Raw genomic sequence first — 14,142 nt, 5'->3', positions numbered from 1 at the left:
GGCCAACCTGATTCCCCTGTGTCTACCCCAGCGCTTAGAACAGTGCTGGGCACATAGTGAGCGCTTAACGGATACCAACGTTATCGTTATGAGAAAGAGGAGAGAATCCGGGCGTCCGGAGGGGTGGCCCGGCTCTGCCGCCGGCCAGCTGTGTGACCTCGGGCCCGCTACTCAACCTTTCTGCGCCTCAGTCTCCCCATCAGTAAAAGGGGAGTGAGAAGACCTACCCGCCCTCGCCGTTCCAGGGGACGTTAGGGAGACCACGTGACAACAGCGGGTCCAGTGAGGTCACCGATAGGTTCGTGCTTTGGATCCGGCGAACGGTTTTCGAAATCCAGGGCATCGTTCGGGTGGGCGAATCAATCAGTGGTATTTAAGCGAGCACTGACGGTGGGTAGAGCACTGTTCTAAAAGCTCGGGAGCGCACGATGTTCATTCATTCAATAGTATTTATTGAGCGCTTACTATGTGCAGAGCACTGGACTGTGTGCTTGGAATGGACAGATCGGCGACAGATAGAGACCGTCCCTGCCCATTGACGGGCTTACGGTCTAATGGGGGAGACGGACAAAAACCACAGCAATAAATAGAATCAGTAGAATGATTCTAGAATAGAATGTACCGATTTGTCCATTCCAAGCGCTTAGTACAATGCTCTGCACATAGTAAGCGCTCAATAAATACTATTGAATCAAGGGGATGTACATCTCATTAACAAAATAAATAGGGTAATAAAAATATATCCAAATGAGCGGACGAGCACAGTGCCGAGGGGAGGGGAAGGGAGAGGGGGAGGAGCAGAGGGAAAGGGGGGAAAAGGGGCTTAGCTGAGGGGAGGTGAAGGGGGGCGGAGAGGGAGCGGAGGGAAAAGAGGAAGCTCAGTCCGGGAAGGCCTCTCGGAGGAGGTGAGCTCTCAGTAGGGCTTGGAAGAGGGGAAGAGAACTAGTTTGGCGGAGGTGAGGAAGGAGGGCGTTCCGGACCCGCGGGAGAAGGTGGCCCGGGGGTCGACGGCGGGACGGGCGAGAACGGGGGACGGCGAGGAGGTGGGCGGCGGAGGAGCGGAGCGTGCGGGGTGGGCGGTGGAAAGAGAGAAGGGAGGAGAGGTAGGAGGGGGCGAGGCGACGGACAGCCTCGAAGCCTAGAGTGGGGAGTTTTTGTTTCGTGCGGAGGTCGATAGGCAGCCACTGGAGGTTTTTAAGAAGGGGAGTGACAGGCCCAGAGCGTCTCTGCGGGAAGATGAGCCGGGTGGCGGAAGGAAGAATAGTCTGGAGCGGGAAGAGACGGGAGGAAGGGAGATCAGAGAGAAGGCTGACACGATAATCCAGCCGGGATACAACGAGAGCCCGTAGCGGTAAGGTAGCCGTCTGGGTGGAGAGGAGAGGGCGGATCTTGGCGATATCGTAAAGGTGAGACCGGCAGGTCTCGGTGACAGATCGGACGTGTGGGGTGGACGAGAGAGCCGAGTCGAGGATGGCACCGAGGTCGCGGGTTTGAGAGACGGGAAGGACGGTCGAGCCGTCCACGGCGATAGGGAAGTCAGGGAGAGGACAGGGCTCGGGAGGGAAGATGAGGAGCTCAGTCTCGCTCACGTTGAGTTTTAGGTGGCGGGCCGACATCCAGGCGGAGACGTCCCGGAGGCGGGAGGAGACGCGAGCCCGAAGGGAGGGGGAGAGGACGGGGCGGAGATGTAGATCTGCGTGTCATCTGCGTAGAGATGGTATTGCCCGCGGCAAGTTTCCACTTCCCCCTCGGTCAGAAGGCAGTCATTTTCATCTGGGTTGCCCTGTGATGCAGCAGGGCTGCCAAGATAAAATGACAGAGGCCTAAAACGGGACGGTCCCGGGGCTGCCCGAGGGGCGGGCCGCCCTTCCCGTTTTCCCCTTGCCTTGAATTTGCTTCCCCCCCTCCGTTCCCGCCCGGTGGCCGCTGGGGCGAGTAAAGGGGTGGGCTCCGATGACGGGAAGATTGAACTTCTGCCTGTGAGGCCTCGCTCGGGTCGGTTCTCGGGTAGAACAGATAACGGGGACGGGATCGGGAAGCCTGACGCTTTGGCGCTTTCTCCCGGCAAAGGCACCTCAGCCCCGAAAGCGGCGGGCAAAATTTTCCACCGGGCAGTGCCCGTCAGCCTGTGGAGAAATCCTCCCGCCGGTAACCCACGGACGCCGGGAAGCTGCAGGGACCCCGGCCTTTGCTGCCGGGTCCCGTCTCCCTGGCGGTTCGCGGTCCTTCCGTTGCTTTCGTGACCTGGTCCCAGCCCGTTCTCTCGGCCGCGAGCCGCCGCCGAGGCGGCCGTCTCCGTTTGGGCAGGCGGGGAAGGGGGCGTGATTCGAGAAGAGATTTTTTTCCTCGGTGAGATGGGATCGTTTGGCTCCGTAATGCCCCGGAGTATCTTGGGCGTATCTGCGGGCGGGCGTGCGTGTGTGTGAGGAAGAGGTGAACTGGGGTACGTGTTTTGCGAGAGACGGAAGGTGCGCGCTGACGGCAGAGCCCCGGCCTCGTTCTCTGTTTTCCTGGCGAAGCGTTCCGTTCGGATGAGTAAACCGTGGCCTTTATGTCGCAGGTGGCTCCGGAAGAATTTAAGACCAGTATTGGCCGGGTGAACGCCTGTTTGAAAAAGAACCTTCCCATCAATGTCAAGTGGTTGCTCTGTGGCTGTCTGTGCTGCTGCTGTACGCTGGGCTGCAGCCTGTGGCCCGTAATTTGTCTCAACAAAAGAGTAAGTAGACGTGCGACGTGGGTCCGGGGTTTCAGACTCCCCTACGTGCTCTCGCTCTCTCCCCTACCTCATCCCACCGGGGGCAGGAAATGTGTCTACCCACCCTGTTGAACTCTCCCAAGCGCCCAGTACAGTGTTCTACCCACGGTGAGTGCTCAGTAGCTACCGCCGATCGATGGATCAGCCCGAACGGCGTCGCGGATTTCAGGAACCGTTCGGTGGATTCCCAGCACTCTCCTGCCCGTGACCTCACCGAACCTGCTGCCGTCGTGTGGTCTCCCTAACGTCCTCTGGTCGCTGAGGGCGGGCCTTCTTACTCCCCTTTTACTAACGGGGAGACCGAGGCGTAGAAAGGTGACGTGGCAGGCCCGAGGCCACACAGCGGCCCCGTGGCAGAGCCAGGACTAAAGCCTTCGCCTCCCGATGCCCGGATCGCTCCTCTCTCTGGTAGATCGTGCGGCCTTTCGATCCCCTTGGCGACACCGGGTCAGAAGAAAGCGATTTTACACGTATCGGGGGGGATCTAAGCCCTCACCAGCCTGGATCATCCAAAAGCCAACACTCGGTTGCCCCAAAAGAACCACGTGATCGATGAGTGGAAATTATTCTTCATTCATTCATTCAACGGTATTTATTGAGCGCTTACTATGTGCAGAGCACCGTACTAAGCGCTCGGAACGGACAAGGCGGCAACAGATAGAGACGGTCCCCGCCCTTCGACGGGCGTACGGTCTGATCGGGGGAGACGGGCGGACGAGAACGGTGGCGATAAATAAAGAGTCGAGGGGATGAACGTCTCATTAAAACAGTGGCAAATAAATAGAATCAGGGCGATGTACATCTCATTAAACAAAATAAATAGGGTGATGAAGATCTATACGGTCGAGCGGACGAGTACGGCGCCGAGGGGGTGGGACGGGAGAGGGGGAGGAGGAGCGGGAAAGGGGGGAGAAGAGGGTTTAGCTGCGGAGAGGTGAAGGGGGACGGGTAGAGGGAGCGGAGGGAAAAAGGGGGGAGCTCGGTCTGGGAAGGCCTCTCGGAGGAGGTGAGCTTTAAGTAGGGATTTGAAGAGGGGAAGAGAATCAGATTGTCGGCGGCGAGGAGGGAGGGCGTTCCGGGACCGCGGGAGGACGCGGCCCGGGGGTCGACGGCGGGACGGGCGAGACCGAGGGACGGCGAGGAGGCGGGCGGCGGAGGAGCGGAGCGGGCGGGGTGGGCGGTGGAAAGAGAGAAGGGAGGAGAGGTAGGAAGGGGCGAGGTGATGGACAGCCTTGAAGCCTAGAGTGAGGAGCTTTTGGGGGCAGAGCACTGTAGAGAGCGATCGGAAGAGCACCCCAGTCACCGAAAAAGCCGTTCTGTTTGATAATCTGAATTCTGATTCCTTGCGCTGCCTTCCGTCCCAACTGCTGCTCCTCCTTCCCTCCCCGTAAATGTTTTGCCTTTTCTGGATCGGCCTCAACGTGCGTCTTGCCTTGCGTAAAATGCAGAACTCCACTGAGCTAGACGCCCATCGGTGGCTTTTTTTTCATGGTGTCTAACTGCTTACTGTGTTACCTTCTAAAGTGCTGATGTAAGGACAGACCAGTCAGATGGGACGTAGTCCGCGTCCCACGTGGGGCTCGCAGTTGCTGATCCCCGTCTTCCAGATGAGATAACCGAGGCACAGAGAGGTTAAGAGACTTGCCCCAGGGCGCTCCCGGCTCTCCTGTCCCCCGCAGTGCCCCTTTCGCTTCAACGGGGCCGCATTTAATAATAATAATGTTGGCATTTGTTAAGCGCTTACTATGTGCAGAGCACTCTTCTAAGCACTGGGGTAGACGCAGGGCCATCAGGTTGTCCCCTGTGAGGCTCACGGTCTTCATCCCCATTTTAAAGATGAGGGAACTGAGGCCCAGAGAAGTGACTTGCCCGCCGTCACCCAGCTGCCAAGCGGCGGAGCCGGGATTCGAACCCGTGACCTCCGACTCCCCAGCCCGGGCTCGTTCCACTGAGCCACGCTGCTTCTTCTTGAGATGGATGAAGGGGAATAGCAAGAGGTTCAGACATCATCTAACTGGACAGCGCTAGGGGCCCCGGGGAGCTCTGCGCCTGCAAGAAGTCTAGGAACTCTGGCCACCTGTGATAATAATAATGTTGGTATCTGGTAAGCGCTTACTAGGTGCAGAGCACCGTTCTAAGCGCCGGGGGAGATACAGGGTCATCGGGCTGTCCCACGGGAGGGGCTCACAGTTCCCATTTTACAGATGAGGTCCCTGAGGCCCAGAGAAGTGAAGTGACTCGCCCACGGTCCCCCGGCTGACAGGGGGCAGAGCCGGGCTTCGAACCCATGACCTCTGACTCCCAAGCCCGGGCTCTTCCCGCTGAGCCACGCTGCTTCTTTATGAGCCGGAGACCGGCATCCTGCCCGCCCTACCCCCCCGGCAAAGTGGAGAAGCAGCGTGACCCGGTGGAAAGAGCCCGGGCTGGGGAGTCAGAGGCCACGGGTTCGAATCCCAGCTCTGCCACTTGGCGGCTGGGTGACTGTGGGCAAGTCACTTCTCTGTGCCTCAGTTACCTCATCTGTAAAATGGGGATTAACTGTGAGCCTCACTTGAGACGACCTGATGACCCCGTATCTCCCCCAGCGCTTAGGACGGTGCTCTGCACGTAGTAAGCGCTTAACAAATACCAACTTGGGCTAGCCCACGCCCGTCCCATAAAGCAGTCTGGAATTCAGGGGCAACTGTTTGAGAAATTAGCACCTACGAGGACACACTGGGACTGCCTGCTGCTCTCCTAAGCTATTAAAGAGAAGCAGCGTGGCTCAGTGGGAAGAGCCCGGGCTTGGGAGTCAGAGGTCGTGGGTTCTGATCCCGACTCCGCCGCTTGCCAGCTGCGTGACTTTGGGCAAGTCACGTCACTTCTCTGGCCCTCAGTGACCTCATCTGGAAAATGGGGATTAAAACCGTGAGCCCCACGTGGGACGACCTGATCACCTTGATTCCCCCAGCGCTTAGGACAGTGCTTTGCACATAGTAAGCGCTTAACAGATGCCACCGGTATTAAAGCCATTGGCTTTAAGGCGTTAAATCCGTTGTTCTCCTCCTTCCTATCCCGACTCCTCTTCCCCTGCCAACCCGCAAGCTCCAAGAGGCCTTCCCTGACCGAGCTCCCCCCTTTTTCCCTCCGCTCCCTCTACCCGCCCCCCTTCACCTCTCCGCAGCTAAACCCTCTTCTCCCCGCTTTCCCGCTCCTCCTCCCCCTCTCCCGTCCCCTCCCCTCGGCGCCGTACTCGTCCGCTCGACCGTATAGATCTTCATCACCCTATTTATTTTGTTTAATGAGATGTACATCGCCCTGATTCTGTTTATTTGCCACTGTTTTAATGAGACGTTCATCCCCTCGACTCTTTATCGCCATCGTTCTCGTCCGTCCGTCTCCCCCGATCAGACCGTGAGCCCGTCGAAGGGCGGGGACCGTCTCCGTCTGTTGCAGACTTGTCCGTTCCGAGCGCTTAGTCCGGTGCTCTGCACATAGTAAGCGCTCAATAAATGCTATTGAATGAATGAATGCGGGCAGAAACCACGTCCACCGACTCTTTTGTATTGCCCTCGCCCAAGCGAGGGCCCACAGTACAGATAAATAAATAACTAAAAGGTGTTTATTAAGCCCTTACTACGTTCCAGGCACCGTCCCGAGGGCTGGGGTGGACACAGGCAAGTCAGGTCGGACCCAATCCCCGTCCCGCATGAGGCTCAGAGTTTCAAAACCCCATTTTACAGATGAGGTAGCCGAGGCGCAGAGAAATTAAGTGACTCGGCCACGGTCGCCCAGCAGACAAGTGCCGCAGTGCCGGAGCCAGTAGGCCGTGCTGCTTCTCGAAGCGGTAAGCGTTCGGGAAATTTTCATTCGTTCAGAGGTATTGATTGAGCGCTTACTATAATAATAATAACGTTGGTATTTGTTAAGCGCTTAGTATGTGCGGAGCACCGTTCTAAGCGCTGGGGGAGATACAGGGTCATCGGGTCGTCCCACGTGACGCTCACAGTCTTCATCCCCATTTTCCAGATGAGGTAACCGAGGCCCAGAGAAGTGAAGTGACTCGCCCACAGTCACCCAGCTGACGAGGGCCAGAGCCGGGATTCGAACCCGTGACCTCTGACTCCGAAACCCGGGCTCTTTCCACTGAGCCACCCTGCTTGCGGTCTAGAGGGAAGGGAGCCCCATGTGGGTCAGTCAGTCGTACTTATTGAGCTCTTACCTTGTGCAGAGCACCGTACTATTCATTCATTCACTAGTATTTATTGAGCGCTTACTATGTGCAGAGCACTGTACGGAGCGCTTGGAATGGACAAATGGGTAGCAGATAGAGACAGTCCCGGCCCTCTGACGGGCTCACGGTCTAATCGGGGGAGACGGACAGACGAGATCAATAGCAATAAATAGAATCGAGGGGATGAACTTCTCATTAAAACAATAGCAATAAATAGAATCAAGATGATGTACAACTCATTAACAGAGTAAATAGGGTAATGAAAATACATAAACGCTGACGGGTGCTTATTTTTTTTTTGCTAACCCTGGGCACGCAACGGATTTGCTGACTGCCCCGAGTTGAAATTCTCCCAGGTGAAATCCGAGTCGCCAGCGTGGCTCAGTGGAAAGAGCACGGGCTTTGGAGTCAGAGGCCGTGAGTTCGAATCCCAGCTCTGCCTCTTGTCGGCTGTGTGACTGTGGGCGAGTCACTTCACTTCTCTGTGCCTCAGTTCCCTCATCTGTAAAATGGGGATTAAGACTGTGAGCCCCACGTGGGACATCCTGACTCCCCTGTGTCCACCCCAGCGCTTAGAACAGTGCTCGGCACATAGTGAGCGCTTAACAAATACCAGCGTTATTATGATTATTATTAAATTCCCCAGTCTTTCCTCGGATGCAGAGGGAGAATGATAGAGGAATGCTGGCCGGACTCACGGGGTGGCCAGAGAAATGAATGGTTGAAAAACACGGTTTCCAAGGACCATGGCCTAGGGACTTCTCATTATTCATTCCTTCAATAGTATTTATTGAGCGCTCACTATGTGCAGAGCACTGGACTAAGCGCTTGGAATGGACAAATCGGCAACAGATACAGACCCTGCCCTCTGACGGGCTTTACGGTCTAATAGGGGGAGAGGGACGGACGTGAACAATGGCAATAAATGGAATCAAGGGGAGGAACATCTCATTAACGCAATAGCAAATAAATAGAATCAGGGTGATGTACATCTCATTAACAAAATAAATCATCATTAATTCATTCAACAGTATTTATTGAGCGCTTACTGTGTGCAGAGCACTGGACTAAGCGCTTGGAATGGACAAATCGGCAACAGATAGAGACGGTCCCTGCCCGTTGACGGGCTTACGGTCTAATCGCTATCATATTTGTTAAGCGCTTACTCTGTGTCGAGCTCTCTACAAGCCCCCGGACTCTAGCAGATACAACTGTTGCTAACGAAGCAGTCAGAGGTCATGGGTTCGAATCCCAGCTCTGCCACTTGTCCGCTGTGTGACCGGGGGGCGAGTCGCTTCACTTCTCTGTGCCTCCGTTACCTCGTCTGTAAAAAGGGATTAAGACTGTGAGCCTCACGTGGGACAACCCGGTTACCCTGTATCTCCCCCAGCGCTTAGAACAGTGCTCTGCACGTAGTAAGCGCTTAACAGATACCAACATTATTATTAGAGAGCACACTTTTCGCTGACTTCGTAGCAAATGCTAGGAACTTTTAGTGATTATGTTGTCTTGTTTTTGTCCGTCTCTCTCACCCAGTTAGACTGTAAACCCGTCATTAGGCCGGGATGGTCTCTATCTGTTGCCGGACTGTCCATTCCAAGCGCTTAGTACAGTGCTCTGCACATAGTAAGCGCTCAATAAATACTATTATTAACTGCAGATCTGGCTCTTTAATAATAATAACTGTGGCACTCGTTAAGGGCTTACTATGTGCCAAGCAAAAGCCGGAGTAGATGCAAATTAGAGAAGCAGCGTGGCTCAGGGGAAAGGGCACGGGCTTTGGAGTCAGAGGTCATGGGTTCGAATCCCGGCTCGGCCACTCGTCGGCTGTGTGACTCTGGGCAAGTCACTTAACTTCTCGGTGCCTCAGTTCCCTCATCTGTCCAATGGGGATTGAGACTGTGAGCCCCACGCGGGACAACCTGATTCCCCTGTGTCTACCCCAGCGCTTAGAACAGTGCTCGGCACGTAGTGAGCGCTTGACAAATACCGACATTATCAAATTAATCAGAGTGGACCCAGTCCCCGTCCCCCATGGGGCTCCTCACTCTAAGAAGGAGTAGCACTGAATCCCCATTTTACAGATGGGGAAACCGAGATAAGCTAAGTCACTTGCCCAGACAGCAGCCACGTGGAAGAGCCAGAACTCCGGTCTTCTGACCCCCAGGCCCGTGCCCTTTCCGCTGGGCCACTTCGCCTCGGGATACGAAAGCGTCCTCTCTCCTTATTAGGTTACAGCGCGTACGGTACAGTCCAGATTCTGAGTTGAGATTTTACCTCGTAAGATGGCGGGCGCGAGAGCTCGATTCCGACGTGAGAATTGCCCAGCCCGGAGACCCCGATGGAGGTGGGGGTATCGATGGGAGAAAGAGGGCTTTCTCTACCCCTCAGCCGTGACTTGAAGGATGTCTCCAAAAGGAACGCTTTGTTTTTTAACTGAATGTATTTCAGTAATCGCCAGCCGTTGTATTTTAGAGCTAAACGGGTCTGTAAGCGAAGGCCCTTCTGTAGGGAAAAAAGCGGAAATATTCTTGGGCTCCGTACAGGTGAGTGGATCTGCACGTGAGCTAGAGAATAAGGCACCTTCAGCAGTAAAATGTGCCACTCTACGAGGCGGGGTGTTGGGGAGAATTTTAGCTTGTTCCCCACTGTTTTCACTCATTCAGTAGTATTTACGGAGCGCTTACTATGTGCAGAGCACTGGACTAAGCGCTTGGAATGGACAGTTCGGCAACAGATAGAGACAATTCGTTCATTCAATAGTATTTATTCGGCGCTTACTATGTACGGAGCACTTGACTAAGCGCTTGGAATGGACAATTCAGCAATAGATAGAGACCATTCAGTAGTATTTATTGAGCGCTTACTATGTGCAGAGCACTGGACTAAGTGCTTGGAATGGACAATTGGGCAACAGAAAGAGACCATTCGTTCATTCATTCATTCGATAGTATTTATTGAGCACTTACTAGGTGCAGAGCACTGGACTAAAGCGCTTGGAATGGACAATTCGGCAACAGATAGGGACCGTCCCTGCCCGTCGATGGGCTCACGGTCTAATCGGGGGAGACGGACAGACAAAATAGCGATAAGTAGAATCAAGGGGTTGGACAGCTCATTAACAAAAATAAATAGGGTAGTAAAAATATATACAAATGAGCAGACGAGCCCAGTGCTGAGGGGAGGGGAAGGGAGGGGGGAGGAGCCGAGGGAAAAGGGGTAAAAGGGGGCTTAGCTGAGGGGAGATGAAGGGGGGGGCAGAGAGGCAGCAGAGGGAGAAGGGGAAACTCAGTCTGGGAAGGCCTCTCGGAGGAGGTGAGCTCTCAGTAGGGCTTGGAAGAGGGGCAGAGAGTCAGTTTGGCGGAGGTGAGGAGGGAGGGCGTCCCGGGACCGCGGGAGGACGCGGGCCGGGGGTCGACGGCGGGAGGGGCGCCAACGGGGGACGGTGAGGAGGTGAGCGGCGGGCAGGGGAGGGGAGCGTGCGGGCTGCGATGGAGAAAGAAGGGAGGTGAGGTAGGAGGGGGCAAGGGGATGGAGAGCCTCGAAGCCCAGAGTGAGGAGTTTTTATTTCGTCCGGAGGTCGACGGGCAACCACTGGAGGGTTTTAAGGAGGGGAGTGACAGGCCCAGAGCGTTTCTGCGGGAAGATGAGCCGGGCAGCGGAATGAAGAATAGACTGGAGTGCGGGGAGACAGGATACTCCATGGTTCCCTCCAGTTATCACCCCATCTCCGTCCTCCCATCTCTTTCTAAACTCTTCGAGCGAGTCGTCTGTACCCGTTCTCTCAAACTCCTCTCCTCCAAGTCTCTCCTTGACCGCCTCTAATCCGACTTCCGCCCCCTTGGCTCCACCGAAACCGCCCTCTCAGGGGCCACCGACGATCTCCTTCTTGCCAAACCCGGCGGCCCCTGCTCCCTCCTAATCCTCCTCTCCCTCTGAGCCGCCTTCGCCGCCGTCAGCCGCCTCCTCCTCCTGGAAACGTTACCCAACCTTGGCTTCCCTGCCGCTGTCCTCTCCTGGTTCTCCTCCCGTCTCTCTGGCCGCTCGGTCTCTCCCGCGGGCTCTGTCTCCGCTTCCCGCCCGACCGTGGGCGTCCCCCCCGTGCTCTCTTCCGGGTTCCCTCCTGTTCTCCGTCTACACCCACTCCCTCGGAGGACTCACTCGCTGCCGTGGTTTTTAACCGCCGTCTCTATGCGGATGATTCCCGAATCTCCATCTCCAGCCCTGACCTCTCTCCTCCTCCGCAGTCCCGCGTTTCCTCCCGCTCTCGGTACCGCTCCACCGGGATAGCCCGCCAACGCCTCCGACTTTAAGTATTCAAAGCAGACCTCCTTCTCTTCATTCAGTCAATAGTATTTATTGAGCGCATACTATTTGCAGAGCACTGTACTAAGCGCAACGGAGAGAGACAGTCCCTGCCCATCGACGGGCTCACGGTCTAATCGGGGCAGACGGATGGACAAAAACAATACTAATGGTATTAACACGTTATGGAGCTGATGATAATGATAACAGTGTTAGCAGCTAATGATGATAATAATAATGATAATAAAAACGATAATAGAACGGTTCCTTGGGGAGCCGTTGAGAAGAAGGTCGGCTCCCCGGAGCCGAGAAGACAGATGAGCGTGGCCCGTCCGTTGGACGCCTCCTCTCCGCCGAGCCCCGTCCCGAAGGCCGGGCCGGAGCGGGGCCAGACCCAAACCCTGTCCTCCCCCTGACCTTTCCATCACTGTAGACGGAACGTGGCTCAGAGGCAAGAGCCCGGGCTTGGGAGTCCGGGGTCATGGGTTCGAATCCCGGCTCTGCCCCTCGTCAGCTGGGTGACCGTGGGCAAGTCACTTCACCTCTCTGGGCCTCAGTGACCTCATCTGTAAAACGGGGGTGAAGACCGGGAGCCTCACGTGGGACAACCCGATGACCCTGTATCTCCCCCAGCGCTTAGAACAGTGCTCTGCACGTAGTAAGCGCTTAACAAATACCAACATCATTATTATTATCCTCCCTCTCTCCCAAGCCTTGGTGTTTTCTTTCATTCAACTCTCATTTAACTTCTCTGCGCCTCAGTTACCTCATCTGTAAAATGGGGATTAAAACTGTGAGCCCCACGTGGGACCACCTGATGACCCTGTATCTCCCCCAGCGCTTAGAACAGTGCTCTGCGCATAGTAAGCGCTTAACAAATACCAACATTATTATTTAGTCCACATTCATTCATTCAGTAGTATTTATTGAGCGCTTACTATGTGCAGAGCCCTGTATTAAGCGCTTGGAATGGACAAATAGATAGAGATAGAGACAGTCCCCGCCCTTTGACGGGCTCACAGTCTAATCTGCGACCAAATCCTGTTGGTTCCACCTTCCCAACATGGCTAAAATCCGTCCTTGATCACCAGCCTCCTCGCTGACCTCCCCGCCTCCCGTCTCTCCCCACTCCGGCCCGTTCTTCCCTCTGCTGCCCAGATCGTTTCTCTACGAAACCCTTCAGTCCGTGTTCCCCCAATCCTAGTGGTTGCCCGTCCACCTCCACGTCACACAGCAACTCCTTACCGTAGGCTTTAAAGCACTCAGTCCGCCGCCCCTTCCACCTCTCTGATTTCCTCCTTCGACCCGGCCGGCACCGTTCGCCGTTCTGTCGACCCGCTCGCCGCGCTCCGTCTTGTCCGTCTCACTGCCGACCTCCCACCCGTACCCCGTCTCTGCCCCGGAACGCCCTCCCTCTTCGTATCGGACAGAAAGTCGGGTTATACTCTCCCGAGGGTATAATACGGTGCTGTGCACGCGGTAAGCGCTCAATAAGTTTCATTCATTCTATAGTATTTACTACGTGCAGAGCACTGTACTAAGCGCTTGGACTGGACAAATCGGTAATAGATAGAGACGGTCCCTGCCCTCTGACGGGCTCACGGTCTAACCGGGGGAGACGGACGGACGAGAACGATGGCGATAGATAGAATCGAGGGGATGAACGTCTCATTAAAGCAATAACAGATAAATAGAATCAGGGTGATGTATACATCTCATTAACAAAATAAATAGGGTGACGAAGATATATACGGTCGAGCGGACGAGTACGGCGCCGAGGGGGTGGGACGGGAGAGGGGGAGGAGCGGAGGGAAAGGGGGGAGAAGAGGGTTTAGCTGCGGAGAGGTGAAGGGGGACGGGTAGAGGGAGCAGAGGGAAAAGGGGAGTTCGGTCTGGGAAGGCCTCTCGGAGGAGAGGAGCTTTAAGTAGGGTTTTGAAGAGGGGAAGAGAATTAAATAGAGAATTAGTTTATTAATATGAACGAAGGAATGAATGAATGAACCATCTCTCCACCTTCTCAAAACCTTGTTAAAAGCCCATTTCCAAGAGGCCTTCCCTGACTAATGAAAACGTCGTCTCGTTTTTCTTTCGTTCTCTTTTGCTCTGCCGTCTGTCTCCCCCGATTAGACTGCGAGCCCGCCATTGGGCGGGGATGATCTCTATCGGTTGCCGAATTGCCCATTCCAAGCGCTTAGTCCAGTGCTGTGCACCTAGTAAGCGCTCAATAAATACTGTTGAATGAATGAATGATTAAGCCCTCATTTCCTCTTCTCCCGCTCCCTTCTGCGTCCTCCTTGCACTTTGATTTCCACCTTTTATTCCCCGTCCCCTCGGTCCCACAGCACTTACGGGCGTAGCCGTAACGTGTTTATTCATTCAGTTCATTCAGTCGTATTTAGTGAGCGCTTACTGTGTGCAGAGCACTGTACTGAGCGTTTGGAAAGTACAATTCAGCAATAGAGACGATCCGTGCCCGCACCGGGCTCACTTGCCCTCTGACTCCCTCTTTGAACCGAACCTATTCCAGAACACCACTCCCATGTTTCAGGATCACTCCGCTCACAGTCGCTGAGATCCTGACCCTTTACCAGTGCTTACTATGTGCAGAGCACTGTGCCAAGCGCTTATCACCATCTGAAGACACGCCGTGGTGCGTTGTAATTTATTCATATCAATGTCCGTCTCCCCCTCCGGACCCTAAACTCGCTGTGGGCAGGGAGTGTCTTGGTTCATTTTTCCATTGTAATCTCCCAGGAGCTTAGTACAGTGCTCTGCACGTAGTAAGCGCTCAATAAATACAACTGAATGAATGAATGAAAACGTCTATATCAATGTCCGCGTCCCCTTCTAGACTGTAAGGTCATTGAGT

General features: G+C 55.0%; 1 protein-coding gene across 5 annotated transcripts in view; it reads left to right on the top strand.

Moving 5' to 3' along the window:
• The window catches only part of CHIC1 (cysteine rich hydrophobic domain 1), a 58,091-nt gene that overhangs the window by 36,061 nt on the left and 7,888 nt on the right, over nucleotides 1-14,142 (top strand). For all 5 annotated transcript variants that reach the window (XM_029067482.2, XM_029067483.2, XM_029067476.2 and 2 more), the window contains exon 3: nucleotides 2,561-2,716. In XM_029067482.2, the coding sequence (XP_028923315.1) occupies nucleotides 2,561-2,716 (156 nt within the window). The remainder of the gene's footprint in view (nucleotides 1-2,560; nucleotides 2,717-14,142) is intronic.

The sequence above is a fragment of the Ornithorhynchus anatinus genome, chromosome 6, assembly GCF_004115215.2.
Source record: "Ornithorhynchus anatinus isolate Pmale09 chromosome 6, mOrnAna1.pri.v4, whole genome shotgun sequence".
NCBI classification, from domain to species: Eukaryota; Metazoa; Chordata; class Mammalia; order Monotremata; family Ornithorhynchidae; genus Ornithorhynchus; species Ornithorhynchus anatinus.
The sequence above is the reverse complement of the archived record's forward strand: the minus strand, read 5'-3'. Positions and strand labels throughout refer to the sequence as shown.